Source organism: Hylobates moloch, unplaced genomic scaffold (genome assembly GCF_009828535.3).
Source record: "Hylobates moloch isolate HMO894 unplaced genomic scaffold, HMol_V3 SCAFFOLD_11, whole genome shotgun sequence".
NCBI classification, from domain to species: Eukaryota; Metazoa; Chordata; class Mammalia; order Primates; family Hylobatidae; genus Hylobates; species Hylobates moloch.
In genome coordinates this window covers 62,447,485-62,470,178 of record NW_026652286.1, presented here as the reverse complement: position 1 = coordinate 62,470,178, position 22,694 = coordinate 62,447,485, and the positions used below count along the sequence as shown (strand labels likewise).

At 34.8% G+C, this 22,694-nt stretch overlaps 1 protein-coding gene across 1 annotated transcript in view; it reads right to left on the bottom strand.

Moving 5' to 3' along the window:
- The window catches only part of LOC116476177 (N-acetylated-alpha-linked acidic dipeptidase 2), an 87,247-nt gene that overhangs the window by 37,645 nt on the left and 26,908 nt on the right, over positions 1 to 22,694 (bottom strand). The window contains exons 10-14 of the mRNA XM_058446241.1: positions 21,944 to 22,034; positions 19,888 to 20,152; positions 16,000 to 16,081; positions 14,699 to 14,791; positions 7,512 to 7,629 (exon numbers count right to left, since the gene is read on the bottom strand). Coding sequence (XP_058302224.1) covers positions 7,512 to 7,629; positions 14,699 to 14,791; positions 16,000 to 16,081; positions 19,888 to 20,152; positions 21,944 to 22,034 — 649 coding nt within the window. The remainder of the gene's footprint in view (positions 1 to 7,511; positions 7,630 to 14,698; positions 14,792 to 15,999; positions 16,082 to 19,887; positions 20,153 to 21,943; positions 22,035 to 22,694) is intronic.

Below are 22,694 nucleotides of genomic sequence, written 5' to 3'. Positions count from 1 at the left end.
TCACCAGTGTCATAATTCCATGGCCTCAGTTTTGAAATGCAGGCTATCAAGCCCACCTTGTCTTTAGGTTTTGTTAATAGGTTTTTCCGTTTCATTTGTTTTGATTGTTTGATAGGTTTTTTTTGTTGTTGTTAATTATCCCTGACTGCTTCCCTACTGCCCAAGTATCTTACAACTTAAATCAATCTGGTGTTGTTGGATGGCTTGCCTTCTTTAGTTACGTATATGCCTATGGCTTTATACATAAGGCACTATCTCTAAAATACCAGGCTTGCAGAGGTTTTCTTCTGCATATTCTTTGATTTTAACTTAACAGAATTCTTCATTGTGAAGAATATCTTTAAGAACAGTTTTTCTGAAGACGATGTTTTCACTAAGAACTCAATGACTTTTCTTAGTTTTTCCCTTTAGTGGGTCACCTTTAATGTCCACTGAAAAATAAATACAACTTCCAGCCTTAAACATTTTTATGCTGCTTAAAGATTATGTGTCAAAATAATTCAATTTGCCATTCCTTTTTGATTAGGCAGAGATGCTGTTTAAATGTTTAAATTCTTTTTTAAAAACTTTGCTAATAAAAGTAAGATTAGTGATTGAGTCTGGAAAAGGGAAATCTCCTTGAACTTGAGGCACTTTCCCCTCGTTCAGTAAAGAGGTTAGATGGGTGTATTAATATTTTTAAACACCCTGATCCTTTTCTTCATTTTGCTTATTTCATTTTGCAGTTTCATATTTATTCAGATTTTCTTTCTATGATTAACTTGTTAATCTTCCTTACCATGCTATGAGGTGGGTTTTTTTATTCTTATATTACAGATGAGGAAACTGACTTTATGGTATTGGTTAAGTAGCTTATCGAGAGTTCAGACTAATGAGTTGTGGTATAAAGATTTCAAACTCATGCAGCCTGCCTCTGTGTTGTTCCATGCTATGCTCTTAACCACTATTCTGTGCTGCTTCTGTCAGTTGAGTGAATAGGCTTTATATAACATGGGCATATAGCATGGAAAACTCTTAATGTGTTTGGTAACCAGGAACAATTTTTTTGTTGTGTTAGTAAAGTTATAAAATGTATTAATTTTGCCTGGATGGTTTTGGATATAATAGCCAATTCATCACTTGTGATTTGATGATTCTTAGGGTCTCTAGTTTTTCTTAACAGCCTCCAAAGAAGTTTCAGAATCCTTACTGCAAAAAGCACAAAAGTTTTCATTGCCATTTTGATAGTGATATGTAGCTTGTAAATAATAATTCTTACCTCTGTGTTAGATAAAACATCCAGTAAAACAGCAACAAGTTTAGCTTTGATAGAAGGGAACAATTAGAGTTGGTGTAGAGACAGACCAGTTAGGATGAGGGCATGAAATACAGCAGAAGCAGTACGAAGAGAAGAGAGACTGAGGATCTTGAATTAGGGTCTAGATGAAAATTTAGGATAATTCCTAGGTTTGGGAATGGAGGGAGAGCTTAAACAAGATAGAGAATATAGACACAGGTTTTGGAGGAAATGATTTTCTCAAGGGACTGCTGAGTCCAAGGAATGTTTACAAATCCTCAAGAAGTACTCCAGGCTATTGGTAAGATCTGAGGCGCATAGGCCTTGTCTGGCTCTCAGGATTTAGAGTCATAATAGGCAGTAATGTAAATTCACTAGCTAACTTTGAGGATGCAACATTCATAGCACTCTGAACTTTGAGGGCATCTTGTTTTAATTCAAAAAACTGGTAATCCCTGCTTTTGATTATGATGTAAGTAGGAGTACAGAAGCATGGGAATAAGTAAATCCAATAAAGGAGTATTTAGGCTCACCTGCTAAATATTCAGTGTGCCACCCAAACCATCTGTAATGGGTCCCCTTATGAAAACATTCTTTTTCCAGAATGGGCAAGGAAGGCTGGATGGGCAAAAGCAAAATAAATCTACCACAGACCCTTGATTCTGTTAGTATCAGTGATAAAACATGATTGATAAAACTAGGCATGATACATTCTTAAGGTACAGAAAAATGTGGAAATTGTGTCAAGAAAATCCACAAGTTTTAAATGGTTTAGGCTGATAGTAATAAATGGGATCATTATAATTTTATGTAAAACCTTCGAAGGCTTCCTACTAAAGCAAGCTGAATTTTAGTAACAGATTGAGCCCAGACTACTCAGTTCATATTTGAGGCCAACTTAGACTATTTTTGATGCCTTAAAGATTCCTTCAAGTCCCCTTTCTACCATACCCCCAGTTAAGCTACTTAAAATCCTCTGTAGGAAAGAGCTGAATAATTGGGGGCAGAGATGGAGGACAAATTTAAGGGAACAGAAAGCCATTGGGAAGACAAATGAAAGCCAGAATCTGAAGATAATTTTAAAACCTTCAGGGAAAGTAGGTGTCTAATCACAGGACTTAATTCACTTGAGTAGAAATTTGTAGTTTAGCTATAGGAATTTAGGAAGTGTTAGTTACAAGAGGTAACTTGAAGCTGTGGACATAATGATAGCTTTTGTTGCATAATTAGAATGTGTCAAACACTTTGCTAAGCGCTTACCATAGCTTTTCTCTTCAGAACATCACCATGATTATTTACAGTATAACCTGTATTTTACAGATGGAGAAATGTAGGCAAAGGAAAGGTGCATAACTTGCCTCCAGGGTCACATAGATAGCAAATGGTGAAATTTAATTTTAAAATTAGAAACTGATTCCAAAGTCCTTACACTCTTAACCATGAAACTGAAGACATCTAAGTCACCACGTAAAACCCAGCATCTAAATTTGCTTATTAGTGCTTATTCCTTTATTTCCTAATATTAAGTGACTAAATTACCATGAGAAGATAATGTGCTTTCAGTTTTCGCAATAGTTAGTTGAACCATTGATTTTCTTAGTAAGAACCTCTAAAAGGCCAATGGGCAGTTGACAAAAATTAGGGATGGATTCTGCAGCTGTAAGACCGAGTCAAAGTAAAAGGCCTGTGGTGGTAAATTTGCCCCTTGCAGGCAGTTTGTTCTAAATGTGTGTGCCTAGAAATAACCTTAGCCTTATTATCATCTGGACTCTGAGCAATTTTTGCATCTCGGTATTCTTAGATGTGGGTGATTAAAAGGCCACATATGAAGGCAGCTAACATAAGACACTTTGTGGGAGTGAGAATTTATTAAAATCAAATATTAGTGTATTAGGCAAACAAATTCAATCATTTCAATTATGTAAAGCTAGCTGGGTTCTCAGTTTTAGCAAGTTAGGGAAGATACCACATTACAGGAGAAAGACAATCTAAAAGTTTTTGAAGTTTTAATGGATTTAACTCCTTGTAAAATGTTATAAATTGTAGGACACTTCTCCCAGAGAGATCCTCTAGCATACATGGATGATCTACTTTTCATATTTATGATTTGGCAGGAAAGTTTGAGTTCATTTGAAGTTAGGCTTTTTAATAGTTTTTCTCCTCCCAGTGAATTGTTCTGAGTTGATAGGTGTAAAATTTATAGATTTTATTGATAATAAGATAAAAGTTTGTAAGCATCTTTAACGTAGCGATTCCATGGCTTAATTATTTTGTTTTATTCAGCACTCAGGTCACTTCCTATGTGCTGGAGATAATTAAACAGACTCCGCTTCCAAGAAAGGATACAACAAGGAAAATAAGAGGTTGTTAAATAAAAATTATGCCAAAGATAAGCCTGTAGAAAGTTTCTGTGGTGCATATTTGGTAGATTTTATGGATAGATTTCGTGAAGGATAAATAGCAGAGTCCTGAGGGGGAAAAAAAGGATAGGAAGTGGCCAGATAAATACAACAGAGGGGAAGGGAGAAAGAATAGGATATGAAGAAGCCTGGCATTGAGAGGTGGTATTGGCCTGTTCAGAAAACTTGTTTGCCTAGCCCCTAAGCTCTAGTCTCACTCAGTATTGGGTTTAGGGCTCCTCTAGATTCTAGTACATCATGATAGATCATGCAGTCAGTAAAAGTCCTGCTGATTTTCCCCAGTAAAGTGCTTTAGTCCACACAAAGCCTGATCTTTAGTCCTTGCCTAGAATTGGCAAATGATCCCAGGAAAGAAAACAGTTGGTAGTCTCAGCTATCTAGAAAAGACTCAAAGACTTTTAGTACATCTAGTCTTAAGCGCTTCCACAGCTCTTTCATATCTGTAATGTATTTTGCATTTGATCCATTTTTTCCTAGTTACTGCACCTGGGAGCGATTGCCAGTACTACCACATCATTTTGATAGTGGAGGTCCCCATTGAAGGGTTTTTTCATAGCACATAGCATGATCACCTTTAGGAAGATCTTTCTGGCTGTAGATAGTGTCATTATCTACCAATACAAAGGGGGAAAGGACGTGAGATGATGTGAAAGGAAGTTTTGCATCATTTACTTGTAAGATACTGTTCTGAATTTAATCACATTGGAGATTGGAAAAAGTAGATGAATAAAAATTAAAAAGAAAAAATCAAATGAGTTCGTGAAGTTAAAAAGCAATTAAAGAAAAAGACAAATCTCATACAGTACTGTAATTATTTCAAAGGTTACTATTTTACCCTAAACTCATTGCTATACTTGAAAGTTCAAGGATCGACTGGTATTTTTGAAATTCTGAACTAAATGGAAATATTAAGATGGCTCATACGTGCACATATAAATGTTATTTGTATCCTCAGAATAAACTAATAAATTTCAAGGGTACAAAATAGGATTACGATTTGTGAACTGTATTGTATCCCAGAACTCTGTACTTTTGTCTGTTCAAAATGAAAATGGTAGTTTTTATTATATTATTTTATCCCTTATAAAAGGGAATATACTCTGATGTAAAAAATTTTAGCAATTCAGTACAGAGTACAAGTCACATAAAAGTCTACCACCGAAATGCAAGCACTGTTGGTCTATTGTTTGATACTCATATATTTAGTTTTATCACTTTTTTAAACCAGTAAGTCATGGACAACTTACTATATAAGTGAAAAATGTATATATAATCATTTTATGATCATTTTTATAATATCAAGTCTCCAATGATATTTAGCTTGTGGTTTTTTTTTACTATTTTTTACTATGATAAAAAAATGCTGTGGTAAACACCCTTGTGTCACACACATTGTCATTCTGTCCAGTTTTCTCTATAGAAACCAATTTTTAGAATTTCTTGGTTAAAGTATATACATTTCACATGCTTTTTGCTTACTAGTTTTTATATTAGACAACCTCTGATTAAACATTTAGGTTAAATGATTAAAAGTATGGCAATAATAAGAATTTATGGCTTATTTGATTTTAAAGTAGGTCTTAAAACAGGCAATATACTGTGACAAGCAAAATATTTCCGTGTCATTATTTCCTAAGTATCCTTAAGAGGAATAGTATCTCTCTCAGGATTGGACCAAGGAATGAGATCAAAGGGGAATAATATTAGCAGCTTAATTCAGCTGATCTCAAATGCTTAGGGGGAAAAGTTTTTTTAAAAAGTTCAAACATATGCCCTATAAATGTGATAACACATATTCTATATTCAATATCCTGAATTGATTATAGTGCATGCCACACAATCACTTGTTCTGTTGCTAACAATCAGATATTGATTAAAAATGATAAAAAAAATTAAGAATTAAAGGGAAAATTAAATTGCAATCATTACTATTTTACCCCAAACTCGTATTTCAGACCACATATCCTGTTTTGGCAGCTCGCATTTGTCTTCAGGAAAACTACCAGTAGGAAGAACACCCAAGAGATTTCTAAACCTTTGTGCTTTGTCTCCTTTAGAAATGATAGAGTTGGAGGGAACTGATGCCCAGAGATATGTAGTGATCTACTCAGTTGGGTAGTAGATGGTATGATTCATGGGTCTTAATGCAGTATTTTTTCTACAATACAATGCTTCAAGGCAAAAGTTAAAGTGTTATACTTTGGTATTGTAGCGTGGTAGTGAAGTTGACTCCCTAGATTTGAGAAAAACTTTTACAAAAATCTTAATTGTGTATATTTATTTATACTTCATAAATAGCACACCTTATTGCCTCTTTAAGCAAAAGGAATGGAACATATTTAAAAGTTACCTTGATGACAGAGTCATTGCTGTACTTGCAACTTACTTTATTGTGGGGGATCAGTGAAATACCCTTTAGTAATACTGAGATGTATAGAAAATGCCCCTAAACTAAATGCCCCCACTGTTTTAAGTTAAACTGTATTGTTGGCCTGGGAGCAAGAGTAATGAGTAGTTTTTCCTTGTAGTTAAGCTTTGAGCTGTCATTTCTTATTTTAGTTATTGTGCTTGCCTATGAAGGCTCTTCTAATTTTTAATTCTTAACTCATTTTGGTGAAGTAGATGAACAACCAAGTTTATTGAAGCTTTAATCATAGTTGAACATGTAATTGAGTCACTGGGATCTGCATAAAAGTTTGCAGATTCTGACCTACAGTCTTTATAGGAGTTAGAATATGAAGATTGTAGTAGCTATTTTCATCACCCATCAGACTTAGGTTTATTCAGTAGAGCTGAAATTATTAAATGTATGAATATTACTGGCTTTTTCCTGACCATTCACATTTCATGGTGATTTCACAAGAGAAGGTATATGATTCTGGTTTCCTTACCACACTTGTTTTTTGTAATCACACTTATTGAGGCTTAATTTTCATACAATAAATTATATATACATTTTAAGTTTACAATTTACCACTCAGATCAAGATACGGAAAATTCTCATCTATTGGAGAAAGCTTCCTCATACTTCTTTGCAGCCATCCTCCCCAACCTGCCACTTGCCCAGGCAATCACTAATCTAATTTTTAACACTACGGATTAGTTTGCCACTTCATCTAAATAGAAGCATATTCTATGTAGTTGTTTGTCTGGCTTTTTTTCTTCAACACTGTCTGCCAATAATATTGCATTTATTGAAAGTTACTTCATTTTTATTGCTGAGTAGTAAGTAGTCTATTGTGGATATACCACAGTTTATCCATTCATCTGTGGATGGACATTTGGGGTTTTTACGCTTTTAAGTTGCAATGAACATGCATACGAGTATTGCTGTGATCATTGTTTTTCCTTCTCTTGAATAAATAACCAGAAGTGGAATTCTGGAGTCCTAAAGTAAAAGTATATGTTTATAGGAAACTGTCAAACTGTTTTCAAAAGTGATTTTACCATTTTACATTCCCACACTCACAATGTCTGAGAATTCACATTCCTTGCTACAATTTAGGGAATTTTCTTTTACTTTCTGCCACACAAGAGTTACTTCATTAGATTAACACTTTGCTAATATAATTATTAACTTTTAAAGAGCAAAAAAACGCTTTGCAGATGAAAAGACCAAAGCCTATAATCAAAACATGACATGAAAAGATTTTAGAACACCCTGGCTTCGTAAGTTATCAGAAAGGTGAATTTTATCCTCAGACTTTTAGCAACACCTTTAATGGCTAGCCACTTGAGACCTTCTATAATACTTCTTTCAGAGTTCCTGCTGCTGCTTGAATTGTAAAAGCTGCAATAGAAATATGTTTCCTTACTTCTTTCCAGGCCAAACGAGAGTCGGCTTTATTTTCAATATCAAAGATAGCATCATAGATTCCAGGAAATGATTCTCCAGCATATTTGTTGTGGCTACTTGGAGCAAATATGATGTGCCTAAAAGGAAGAAAACAAGGCAAATTGAACTAAAGTGTATACATACATTTTGCATGCTTTTTGTTTAGACCACATTGTTTCCTTGTGACATTCACTTTTGTTCCTATAAGAAGAAGACAATTGATTTGAGATACTTATGCGAATCATAATTTCAAGCCAGGAAAGGAGCTAACAATATGCATTCACTAAGACATATCTCAGGAATCATATACCATGTTGTGAACCCAAAACAGGTGGAAGAAAGTAGGTTCTTGTAAGTTGTGCAGAATAATTGTTCAGCGGCCCGTGAGCATCCACAAATATGGTGATAACATGTAAATTTATGGATGTTTTTAGTAAGAGGAGATTGAGAAAGATGATTTATTTTTGTGTTGTCTTTTAAAAATAGATTAAGCAAGAATGACAGTTGTTCCCAATACTTTTTAGACATTAAAAAGCAAGTATTTAAAGAAGCCTGTATTTCAAAATGTCACAAATGGCAAGGAAAATGAAGTCCATTCCACAAAGCTAAGACAGTTATATGTGGGTTGCCCACAAAGACACTCAACTTTTGATCTAGAAAGAAAGTTTTATAGTTGCTTTTCTACTTCAACATAAGTAGCTCAAGGAATCAAGCTACTTCTTTCCGCAGTAATGATGTAGAATTTTGCTTTCTAGAAAGGGATGTATTTTATTAATACATCAGGAATTAGGTCCAACAGTCAAACCCCAAAGCTTATTCTAGAGTAAATCTGTATGAAGCAATATAGAGCTCCATATAAGTATTAATGATTAATGATTAATGACAAATCTATAACACCCATCATTCAGATTTACCAAAGTACATCAGGATTATCTTGGCTTTCAAATCTTAACATGGCCTCAAATGGATTTTTTTAAAATTAATATCAGTATATGTGCTAAGTTGTTTATAAGCATTGGTATCCTGACCTGTATATGAGTCAAGAAATTAGAGATGCAAGTCATAGATATTCCTTAGTATACTTACCCTCTTCTGGAGAATTGTAAAGGAAGAATATAGCAAAAAAAATTGATGTAGGAAGCGAATAACCTTTGAATCATTGATCTGGCATTTAATATCTCAGTGACCTTTGGCAAATTGCCTAAGTTGTCTAAACTTGTCCCAGATTTGTAAAATAATTGAAATAATATAGACTCTACATAGAGTAGTGACTGAGCAGGTTGTAGAGTGAGACTGCCTGTTTTTTAAAAATCAGAATAGTAGCATATTTACTATCACCAGAATACTATCAACTATCAACCTTGTGGCCTTGCACTGGTTATTTAACCTCTCTGTGCCTGTTACCTTAAAAATGGTGGTGATAAAAGTACTGTCCTAAAAGGATTGTTGTGAGAATCAAATGTTGGATGAAAAGCATAGCTTGATATTTAATAGGTGTTCAGTAAATATTAGCTATTCTGAAACTAAATCCTTTCCATAATTTTCTCAGATAAGAAGCAGGCAGCAAGCTAAAAGAAATGATCAGACAATTGGTAATCCTTAAGCAATTCAAATACCCTTTTATGAAATGGTGGACTCAAATAGCTATTCTAGTCCCATAAGAATTCAAACTCTGGTCTAGTTCTCAAGTTTTCAAGTATATGATGATTTAATTACCCTCCACAATGAACATTTCTGAATTTTTAAAAGGCGTCAAGAACTACTGTAGCAGACTAGAGAATACAGTCAACACTTCATAATCTTTTTTTCCTCAACCTTTCCCTCAGTGCATAGTAACTATTCACTGATGAGTTATGATAATGCAAATTTTTTTTTTTTTTTTGAGATAGAGTCTCGTTCTGTCAGCCAGGCTGGAGTGCAGTGGCATGATGTCAGCTCATTGCAACCTCCACCTCCGGGGCTCAAGCAATTCTCCTGCCTCAGCCTCCCGAGTAGCTGGAATTACAAGTGCCTACTACCATGCCTGGCTAATTTTTGTATTTTTAGTAGAGACAGGGTTTCACCATGTTGGCCAGGCTGGTCTTGAACTCCTGACTGCAGGTAATCCACCCGCCTCAGCCTCCCAGAGTGCTGGGATTACAGGCGTGAGCCACCATGCTTGGCCACAAATGTTTCTAGAATTTCATAATTAAATGCTTTGCAGCTTTTAAAGACTTTTGCAGTATTTCACTTGATGTTTGCAAGAAAATAAGCTTTATTTAATCCTTTTTAGATTCCATTACAGAGTGTGTTCATTTTATATTGCTGCTGTGCAAATTACCACAAACTTAGTGGCTTAAAAAACATTTATTATCTTACAGTTGGTCTGACATAAGTCTCACTGAGCTAAAATCAAGGTATGATCAGGGTCACATTCCTTCCTGGAGGCACTAGAGGAGAATCCTTTTCCTTGCTTTTCTAGCTTCTAGAGGCCTCCCACATTACTCCACCATCAAAATCCACAACTGCATTTTAGAACGAGTCTTTTCGCAATGGCATCACCCTAACTTTCTCTCCTGCCTGCCTCTTGCAGGAAAACTTTTAAGGACCCTTGTGATTGCATCAGTGGGACCACCAGTATAATTCAGAATACTGTCCCTATTTTAAGTCAGCTGATTAGTGTGACTAATCCATCTACCACCTTAATTCCTCTTTGTCATGTAACCTAACATATTCAAAGGTTCTGGGGTTTAGAAAATAGAGAGATCTTTGGCAGGCCATTATTATGCTTACCACACAGAGCAATTGATTTTTGTGGAACTTTCATTAGGGAAAAAACAAGAGGAGTAATAGAATATAGAAAATGAGCTGAGTGGTAGATAAGGAAGGATTTATTACTTATTTGCCTTTGTTGTGATAGTTACGATATATTACCCACAACTCAAAAATAATTAATTTTGCAAAATTTATCAAGCATGCTGCTATGGTCTGAATGTGTTCACTCCCCAAATTCGTATGTTGAAACTTAATTTCCAGTGTGACAGTTTTAAGGGATTAGAGCCCTTATAAAAGAGAATGAAGAAAGCTAGCTAGCCCTTCCATCTGTTCTGCCAACTGAGGACACCCTGAAAAAAAATGCCATGTATGGGACAGGTGCTCATAAAACATTGAATTGGCTGACACTGATCTTCCCAGCCCCTAGAACTGTGAGGAAAAAATTTCTGTTTGTTATAAATTACCCAGTCTCAGGTATTTTGATATAGCAGCAGGAATGGACTAAGACACATTTTTTATTCACAATAAACATTTAGTTATACTTCTGAATTTTAAGATGAATGTTTTATATCTTCCATATTAACATTTTATTTCAAAATATGTACAATATTTTCTGATTTATTCATTACTGAATCTCAAATCGTTTAACTTAAAGCTGCCTCCTTAAATATTTTAAGTTCAGCCTAAAGGTTTCTCTGTACATAGTGAACGATAACCTAAATGGAGTTGTCAACAGATTGAGTCTACTCTTGTGCCAATCACCAAGTTTTGGCCAATTAAAAGGGGTCAGTTCAAACTGTTCAAATACGGTAAATTCTGTGCTGTAACCAATCTGCTGTTTCTGTTACTCGTTTCCATTTTCTGTATGTCACTTTCCTTTTTCTGTCTGTAACTCTTCATCCATCACGTGGCTGCACTGGAGTCTGAGTCTACATTCTTTGCTCAATTAAAGTCTGTTAAACATAATTTGGCTAACGTTTTTCTTTTAACAATACATACATATGTAATGTACATACATATATATAATGGCTATACATATATACATCAGATTAGTCAAATTTTCTTAGTCTATCAATTCTACATGGTAGAACAATTTTATTACACTACAAATTTAGTAATCTCTCCATTCTTGAGGTTCATGAAATAGCAGATCTTAAAAATGTCATTGATCCATTATACATACTGAAAATTTTTACTCTTAGGTTTTATAAGATTTACAAGATCATTTTTAACCTGATCTACATTGCCTGATGAGGAAAAAATTTTGAAATAAATTCTTTAAGACAAATGAGAAATTCTGGGTAGCTGGAATTGCTATTATAACTACATTTATCTTAGCAGTTATTGGGAAAAGTGTGCATATGCAATATGTCATATCAATCCATAAAGTAATCCTTATGATCATGAAGGAAGAACTTATTTCCATACTACTGCAGTAGACTAAAACATAATAATATGAATTAGCATTAGAATATAATCTTAACATTCAGCTAATAGTTCAAAGTGCATTTTTAAAAACATGGTAGTCTTCGGAGGTCAGTTTGGTAGTAACCTAATCAAATTTAAAAATGTGTTTACCCTTTCACCCTGAAATCCCAGGTCCTGATTATAGAGCTATTAACAAATGTTCAAATAGGACTCAAGGACATCCATACAATGCCAATATTTTTCATAATAGTAAATAATTGTGGAAAAAACCTAATCTGAAACGCAATAAGAGGTAGATATATATTTTCACAAGAGTCAAATCTTTTCTCTAAAAAAATGAAAAAAAATCTTAGAGATTGTGGAGGCTGGAGTGCAACAGCATGATCATAGCTCCACTGTAACATCAAGCTCCTGTGTTCAAGCAATCCCCCTGCCTTACCCTCTCAAGTAGCTAGGATTGCATGCACCACCACACCAGCTACTTTTAAAAATTTTTTGTAGAAACGGTCTCGCTGTGTTACCCAGGCTGGTCTTGAGCTCCTGGCCTCAAGTGATCCTCCTGTGTCAGCCTCCCAAAGCGCTAGGATTACAAGTGTGAGCCACCTCACCCAGCCTAAGATACATTCTTAAGGAAAAAAATAAAATTATAATGTATGGTCCCATACATTATTTATGTAAATATAAATGGGTTTACATATTTATACATGTAAATATAAATGATTATGTATGTAAATTTATATGAATATATGTAAATATAGATGTTTATGTAAATAAAATGTGTTTATGTGTGTGTACATTTTTATGCAAATATTTGCATATATAGTATATAAATGTAATATTATATGTATATATAAATGTATATGTAAGTATATATACAGTAATTCCTCAGTATCCATGGGGGATTGGTTCCAAGATCCCCTTTGGATACCAGAATTTAAGGATGTTCAACTCCCTTATATAAAATGGCATACTATTTGCATATAACATATACAAGTCCTCCCAGATACTTTAAATCAGCTCTAGATTGCTTACAGCACCTAATACAATGTAAATGCTATGCAAATAGTTGTTTACTATATTTAGGGAATAATGACCCAAAAAAGGTCTGTAAATCAGTACAGACACAACCACTCATTTTTTTTTCAAATATATTCTATTTGCAGTTGATGAATCAACAGATGTGGAACTCACAGATACAGAGAGCTGCATATATACATATAAACATGTATATAAGTGCATTAAAATTTACACCAAACTCTTAACATTGAGTTTCTCTGAAGAGAATAACAGAACTGGGTGTAGGGGGTAGGGGGGAATGGTGAAGAAGCACTGCTCCTTTTTATTTTATATGCTTCTATAGGGCCTGAGTTTTTAAAATAATGACAAATATAGATTTCTTATAAATAAATAAAAAATAAATATATAAAGATAGACTAATAACACCTGAGAGGACTAACAAACACTAGATATTGCTTTCAGCTTTTGTTTGATTCATATAAATAATTGATCATTGCTATTTCATTTGTATCAATGAAGAAACAAACATTTGTGTTCTTATTATTTATAAAAATAGCTGCCATTTATTGAGTGCATACCTCTTGAGCTAAATCTTCTACAGGCCTTAAATCTACAGGCCTATTAGGTAAAAGCAATTATAATCTCCACTTAGTAGCTGAGGGATCTGAGGCTTAGAGAAATAATTTTTCCAGGTCACATGAAGTATGTGGCAGAGCTGGGTTCTAAAAGCCTATGCTTGTAATTATCTAAATGTTAATATTAATCATTAACATTTATAAGAAAGGTAACATATAGACCTTTTTTGCATATTATTTGATGATAAATAGCCTTTAAAGTAGCAATTATCATCATCTTAATTTGGATGGGAAAACCCTAGAAGTTACTTGCTCTAAATCACACATCTGCAAGTGAAATAGAATATAGATTTTCTGGCTTTGAATGCTAGGACCTTTCTAATTTCGACCAGAGAACCACTGTTTTAGAAGGACCTTGAGAAAATAGAGAACATCCAAAGGGATGCAGCCAAGACACTGAAAGAGAACATGATGTAGAGATACAGATAGGAAAATAGGATACAGAGGCTTCGTGACTTAACGATGAGTTTTCTGATAAAACCGTCATAAACCGAAAATATCACAAGTCAAAAGTGCATTTAATATACCTAACCTACCAACAATCATACCTTGGCCTAGCCTACCTTAAATGTGCTCAGAACACTTCCATTAGCCTACAGTTGGGCAAAATTATGTAATGCAAAGCCTATTCTATAATCAAGTGTTGAATATCTCATGTAATTTATTGAATACTACACTGAATATGAAAACCAGAGTGGTTGCATGGGTACTTGAAGTATGGTTTCTACTTAATGTGTATTGCCTTTGCACCATCATAAAGCCGAAAAATGAAATCTAACCATCGTTGAGAACCATCTCAAAAACCTAAAATATTATACGGAAATCGAGCTAGACTTATTTTATTTGACTTTAATAGAACAAACTCAAAGAGAAAAATATTACAGGAAAATAGATGTTAAATCTTTATGAAGAAAACTTTCTAATAATTAGACCTTTCATAAAGTGAAATGGGCTTCCTCATGAAGTAGTAAGCTTCTCATCACTAAAAGATTCTGAGACTGGATAACTATTTATCTGAGATTCTATAAAAAGGATTCATGTAGAAGGTTGAACTAGATGAGCTCTAAAATTCCCCTTAAGATTCTACAGTTTGAAGATTTTCTTAGTTCTTTTTCAACTAGCCTTTACCATTTGCACTCACAGCAAAGCAATAAACAATATGAAATTTATTTTTCTAATATGTATTATACTATTATTAAATGTACAATCTTACCCAAATTCCCTAGAGTGTACATATTTGCCTTTCACCCATCTAATGGCATTAGTTTAAAGCCAACTTTAGGTATGCTGGTTTTGGTCACAGTGATGTATTTGGTGCCTGTTGTTTCCTTACCTATAGAACAGCTTTCCTGGTAAACCAAGAGGATCGATGAATGCTCTTTCCAGGAACATCAATTGATCATTCATCATTCTCACTGCAATGGGACTTCGAGAAGAACATATACATAATTATAACCCACACCACCGAATCGTGCTTCAAAAAAATATTAAATAAAAACAAGGCTTGGGAAAATATATTTCTAAAATTGATCAATTTTTAACAAAATGAATATTTACACAGTAATGCTTTACATGGTGAGCTACAAACAACAGCAGAGTCATCTTTCTAATATATACAGTCAGCAGAGAGACCTAATGGGAAATCGTTTGTTATATTTTTTTAGATCACACACCAATCAAAAAGGACTCAAAGACATTCTATACTTCTTTCTAGAAGGATAGCCAGGCCTCCTGGAAAGGTAGACAAAGTGAGCTATCAAGTTATTCCTGATAAGTCATTCAGTTCTACTGCAGAAGAAAGGAGCAGATACAGGCTGGACAACAAAGAGTAAACGAAGGTTTCAGAAGTCTGTAAGGAGGGTAAGACATAGCTGCACATAATGGATAGGGAATCCCTTTTCACACTCAGACTATCCCTTTGGGGAGCTGAATAAGTTCCCTGGGCTCCCCTACAATCCAAAGGAGAATGAGGTCCCTTAAAACTACTGATAATAGCTTTCTTCCAATATGGGAAGTAGCAAAGTTCATTCTGATTACATCTGAAAAAATAAATGTGACATGGACACATCTGTGGCTAAATTTCTTGTTACATGGTATTTACTTTGAATATACTTTGAAACTATTTTCAATCTGAAAGTGGCAAGAAATTAAATAAAATGCAAAAAAAATTATCCATGAAAAAAGAATTTCTAAACTGGTACACAGGAGCACTGAACAAAGAACTAGTAAAATATATTACAAATGCACTTGAACTCATAAAGCTATGAATTTACAGCTATAGTCAGAATTTTCATCATGCAAACTCCTAATGACAGGTCCCTTTGGCCCTTGTCTCTTTGGGATGAGTTTTTAGTCTACCAATCAGAGCAGTACTCCCCAAACTTTATTGTTAGTATAAATCATTGAAGGGCGGGGTGGGGGTGGTAGTTAAAATGCAGAATTCTAATTCAGCGTGTTTTGGTTGGGGTCTGATATTTCGCCTTTCTAACAAGTTCCCAGGTACTACTGCTATTGCTGATTTGCTGACTATAATTTGAATAGCAATGATTTAGAGGTTAATGCTAATATGAGTGAAAACGGTTCATTCTAGTAACCAGATTTTTTTTTTTTTTAAAGTAGGGATTTGAAACTTACTTGTTAAGATCAACTTGTGTAAGTCGTTTATGAAAATCTGAAGCAGCCTCTGAGAAGTTTTTCACAGCAGAAAATAAGGAGTCTTTTTTAAAAATAGAAAAGCAGAAGAGAAATTAGCTCATATTTCAGAGGTTTGCTTTCCCACCCTTCCCATTCCAGATTGATATGACCACATAGATGTCAAAGCCATTTTTCTACTGAGTCTTCTTGCAGAACCATGAAAATTAGTAGAAAATACAACAAAGCAATATTGTATGAAAACAAAAAATGGTAAAATTGTTTCTTAAAGGAAATGACTTTCAAAAATCTAGGACACAAATAATTCCTTAACCCATAGTTTACCAGAAACCCAGAATTCATTTTTTTATTCATTCATTCATTCATTGGGACAACTGTATGCTAGACACTGGATACAGCTATGCATAACATATGATTCTGTAATTATTACAGGGCAAAAAAAATACCAATTCTTGTTTTCAAATAGTGCATTTAAGATCTTGTTCAACAGGCAACCTGTGACAAACTGATATAACCAGATACTGAGAAAGAGGATCAGATTTGATCTGGTCAAACTCTTCTTTAATTCACAATGCTTCTAAGGAAAGTGATTAGGTTCTCAGTACAGTCATACCTCGGTATCAGTGAGGCCTGGGTACCAGGATCCCCTGCAGATAACCATATTCCATGGAAGCAACTCCCTTATATAAAATGGCATAGTATTTGCCTGTTACCTACACACATCCTCCCCTATACATTAAGTCATCAATAGATTACTTATAATGCCTAATACAATGCCTATATATAACTTCATGTGGATTCAATGTAGTGCTCAGAGCACAACAAATTCATATTCAAGTTTTGCTTTTTTGAAACTTAGTGGGTTTTTTTTCTGAATATTTTTGGTTTGCATTTGGTTGAATACGTGGATGCAGAACTCACCAATATAGAGCGGTGACTGTATATTTTTATTACAACAATGTATTTATTATTTTCCATATTTTCTTTTTTTTTTTTTTTTTTTTTTTTTTTTTTTTTTTTTTTTTTTTTTTGAGGCGGAGTCTCGCTCTGCCGCCCAGGCTGGAGTGCAGTGGCGCGATCTCGGCTCACTGCAAGCTCCACCTCCCGGGTTCACGCCATTCTCCTGCCTCAGCCTCTCCGAGTAGCTGTGACTACAGGCGCCCGCCACCACGCCTGGCTAATTTTTTGTATTTTTTAGTAGAGACGGGGTTTCACCGTGGTCTCAATCTCCTGACCTCGTGATCCGCCCGCCTCGGCCTCCCAAAGTGCTGGGATTACAAGCGTGAGCCACCGTGCCCGGCCTATTTTCCATATTTTCTACACAGGACTTTAAACATCCATCATTGATTTGTTGCTTGCATCAATCCTGTGGTGCAAGCAAATCAGGAGATACGATATTCATTTTATAGATAAAGCACTTACAGCTCAGGATTTCTATTTGGTCACACCTAATGGAAAGAATTTCTATTTCTATTTCTATTACCTAATTTCTATTAGGTCTGACCTAATAGAAATCCTGAGCTCTAAATGTTTTCGCTAGTAAGTGGTACATTCAGTATAAGTATATTCAGTATTTTTAAAAATCTTCTTAGTCCCAGATTTTAGTCCTAGATTTTAGTCCTAGATTTTCCTTAAGTTTTAATTGTTGTTTTTAAGCCATGTTCAAACCGAATAATGTAATAATAGATGGAATAGAAACTATGAGAAAAGAATGTTGAAAACAGAATTTTAAGTTTCAAATGCAGGACAGAAGTCAAGATAGATAACTGAAACGTGTCCTGGGATTTAGTGACACATGTCAATGACGACTTTTGAAAGAGCAGTTTTACTAGAGTAGAAAGGACATAAGACAGCACAGTGGATTGGCTAGTGAGAGTAAAAAACTATAGACTGGGAGTGTAGATTATGTATTCATTCATTCATTCATCAATTATACTTTCATTCCTACACTAATACATTTTCTCAGGAACTGTTTTTGCCTGGCACTAAATGAAGTACTTTGTGAAGAAAGTGGGACACATCAGGAAGAAGAAATGTTGTTTTTGAAATAGAAAAGCTATAAGAATAATTAATCTAATGGATAGTCACCAATAGTAATGGTGATTTTTGAAAATATGACAGGGAAAGGCATTAACAGATCAAACCAGGCCTCTAAGAAGCTAAGTAGGTGGAGGAATTAACCTTGTCTAAAGAGAGCCCTTCCACTCTGTGTGGTTTCTGTCTCTTAATTGGACCCTGACTTATAAAAACTGATAAGATATCATTCACCAAAAGGAAATCAGGGTATTTAGGAAGACAACTGGATGCTGAATAGCCACAGAACTACCAATGTCCATTTTGCTGTAGGCTCTGCTTATTTCTCTGGTTTTATCTCTCCTTATTTCCCCCATCATTGCAGAGATACTCCAATTGTATTGATATAAACACATTTTATTTGCTTAGTTTTTTTTCTAGACCATAGTATTTGCTGTTATTACTAATCCTGTATATAATATTATATAAAGATTACTAATCCTTTATATAATAATATTCAGAAGTCGTTACTATTCCACACCCATTTTCTGTGTTTTTATAGTACTCTCTACATAGCCCCATAGTAACCTATTATCTGTATATTGCCTTCTTCCCCACATGAGACTTTAAGCTTTCTTAAGACTATGACCATGCCTTGTACACACTTATATCTCCCAGGTAATAACATAGTACTTGGTACACAGTAGAAACTCAGTGCATATTTGATAATTTGGGTATATACTAAAAATATGGGCCCTTAGAATAATAAAAGACAATGTTTGTAATAAAACAGTGATAATAGGTAATATTTAATGAGCACTAAGTGCCACCCACCACAGCTTCTATATATTACCAAACTGAATCTCCACAATGATCTTTGAATCATGATATGTCCTTTTTTATCTTTTAATTATATGAAAGCTAACACATAGAGAAGTAACTTTCCCAAGGTCACACAACGAAGAAATGGTAAAGCTAGTATCTGAACCAGGCAAACTGCTTCCAAACTCAATCCTCAATGCTACTACATACACTACATTATGATTCATCCTTGCTGTATAGGAGATGCACAGTGCAGAAGAGCAACCACTAAACAGTCATTAATAAAAGGAAAGAATACTTATAACCATGAAAAAATGTTTCATATAGACAAACACTAAAAGATATATGCAGTAATAATCATTTTGTTGACAATAATTAAAAATACATATGTAATAGAATTTGTGGCTTTCTCAATCTTTTACAAATAATATTACATTTTTCTAACATTGTTTCTATAACAGTAAATTTTTTTTTTTTTTTTTGAGAAGGAGTCTCGCTCTGTTGCCCAGGCTGGAGTGCAGTGGCGCGATCTCGGCTCACTGCAAGCTCTGCCTCCCGGATTCACGCTATTCTCCTGCCTCAGCCTCCCGAGTAGCTGAGACTACAGGCACCCACCACCATGCCCGGCTACTTGTTTGTATTTTCAGTAGAGACGGGGTTTCACCGTCTTAGCCAGAATGGTCTCAATCTCCTGACCTCGTGATCTGCCCGCCTCAGCCTCCCAAAGTGCTGGGATTACAGGCGTGAGCCACTGCACCCGGCCAGTAAAAATGTTTTTAAAGGCCATAACACAGGAAAAATGTTTACCATCCCAATGTTTGTGGTAATAACTCAGCCATAATGGATTCATTCTATACATGCCAGATTAAATCAGATTATTTAATAGGTATTTGTTTAAAGTTTTTGTGTAGAAGTCAAAATAAGTATGGCAAATATGTATTCTAGGATGAAACAATATCCATTGATCATCATAGGAGATAATATCTTAAAGCTCTAACTTAAAGACTGTAAAATATCTGCCCAACTATTTCTTACCAAATGATACTCCATGGTCTCTCAATTGTTGGTCATGTTTCTTAGATAGATTATAGATACTTGCTGCATAGTTTTTCAAAGCTTCTGCATAGTCTTGAATATTGAAAGGAATGATTTTAGAATCCACAAGCTCATATACCAGTGCTCCTCGTAATTGAGCCACACAAAGTTGTTTTTTAAATGTGGGGTCATAAAATTTCTCTACCAATTCAAATGTCTCATAAATTGTGTGGTACACTGGGTAGCTGCTGTACTTATCTGTTTTCTGAAAAAAAATGGAGGCAAGTATAAACATTAAATATTCAAGTTATAATATTTTTATGTAAGCATAAAAATAACTATAGAAAAAATACAACCAGCTAGGCATGGTGGCTCACACCTGTAATCCTAGCACTTTGGGAGGCCAAGGCAGATGGATTGCCTGAGCTCAGGAGTTCAAGACCAGCCTGGGCAACATGGAGAAACCCTGTCTCTAAATAAAAATACAAAAAAAAAAAAATACTACAACAACAACAACAACAACAAGAAAAACCAAGAAAAAGAAAAAATACAACCATATAACACCCTGAGTTTTACTACAATGAGGCAAAATGCTAATAACGAAAACACTATAGCCAAATATTCACTGGTTTTAAAAATTTTCTCATTATTTCTTTTATAATTTATGTAACCTTCATTCAAAATGCTACACCTTGAACATTCTCCTTGTATCTTCGATAACTAAAATTAGGGAATACATATTCAAATTGCACCTCAGCATAGTTCAAAGTTATCTATCAATTCATTGGTAAAAAAAAGGTTCTGGGCAGCTAAGTATACAGCTTAAGGACAATTTATTTAAGTAACTTCCCTTCCTTCTCAAGCAGTGTATATCTAAATGTCATTTAAGCTTTATTACATAATTAAGGTACCATTATGAATATGAATTATTACATAGTAGTATCCTGTATAAATATTCTTTTTAGTTCTTCGGTCTGCCTATTCTAATTTTAGTTTTTGCCATTTGCCATCTTGTATGGCTATCATTCTTACTGCTGTTAGTATCATTAAAAAGCAATCCCCTTATTAGTCCTTCTCCTTCTATCTAATTATCTGCTTCTAATCTAAAGTGGTCTTAGAAACCAGATAACTTTGATCAAATTACAGAAGACAGAATATAAAAGTGAACAGGCCTTGAAAAAGAGTTAAAACACATCTTTTATGTATTAATTGTAATGAATGTAAGCATTCTGAGTTTATCTATTTTGGGTTACTCTGGAGTTGCTTTTATTTCTTTGTTCTTTGTTGTATTCTGAATAGTCAAATTTGCAAGTGATATACATATAATGGGCAAGCAATTGGTACTGTACTTAGGTGTACTGTAATTATGATTTGAAGATTGATTAAAATCTATGACAAATCTGTGTCTGCTACTGTAATCTTCAATTTGGTTTATGAAATAATTTATAACATTGATGAGCAAAGATGGTATATATTGGTTATATTCAAGTACTTGCATATCATCAGGGTGTCTGTGTGACAGTAGTGCAAACCAGTCAGTGCAGAACAGAAAAGGGGATGAAATTAAAAAAGAAACTTGCTTTATTTCCCAACCAAGAGCCCTTGACTCAGGTGACAGGCAGAAGTGGTAATATGAAGAGAAGCTACCGACAATAATGAATCTTACCCTAATGCTCCTCTTGACCAAAATATGTTCTCTAACTGCATTTATCCTCATGAAAAGTACATCAGAGCCTGCAAGACTAGTCTAGAGAATGAGAGTTTTCTGACAAATCAGGAAAAGGATGTGAACTACTTAGTACTGATAACCATCTAAGTGTCTGGCATTACTCTGTGAATTACCATTTAGTTGATTAACCCTAACAATAAAATTTTCACAAAATTACTCAAATTACTTCCTTGTCCCTCTGGAAAGTGACATGCAGTCTATCTCTATCCCTGGGAACTCTTCCCAGGCCACATCCACCAGGTGTCTGGTGCCAAACAACTTAGTGACATTCTTCGCCAAAGGACTGTAGGTGAAATGTTATATATTCAAAATGATAAAATGGCTTACCTTATTCTTAGTGTAACGGGCTCTGCCTGAAGCAATTCCAAGTCTCTGAAAATAAGCTTCAAAGTCACTTCCAGATCCCAGCTTATTGATTCTAGATGTAGAATATAATCCACACACACACACATAAACAAGTAAATGATACAAAGTTAAATAGATGAGACAAGGAATCCTGCCCCAAGAATAGCAAGGAATTATATATAACATTTATAAGAATTTTAAAAAGGTCAACCACCCTCAAGACATTTTCCCATAATCTGCAGGAAAATTGCTGTAAAATTAAAAGTAATGCTGAAAATTAAGAATAATCGTAAAAACTTCAAACACTTTTGCACCAACCTATAACAAGAATTGGACCGTGCCACCAAAGACTACATCTTGTGATGATGCTCTTCATCATATTTTCAGCATTTACATTTTTGTTTAGAGGGGAAAACAATGAAGACGTGGGCCCTACCCTCAGAGAACTATCATCTAGTAAGAAAATAGCCATGAAAAAATCTACTCTTAAAATCACAAAGAGGCCGGGCGCAGTGGCTCACGCCTGTAATCCCAGCACTTTGGGAGGCCGAGGCGGGCAGATCACGAGGTCAGGAGATCGAGACCATGGTGAAACCCCGTCTCTACTAAAAACACACACACACACACACACACACAAATTAGCTGGGCGCCTGTAGTCCCAGCTACTCAGGAGGCTGAGGCGGGAGAATGGCGTGAACCCAGGAAGCGGAGCTTGCAGTGAGCTGAGATCGCA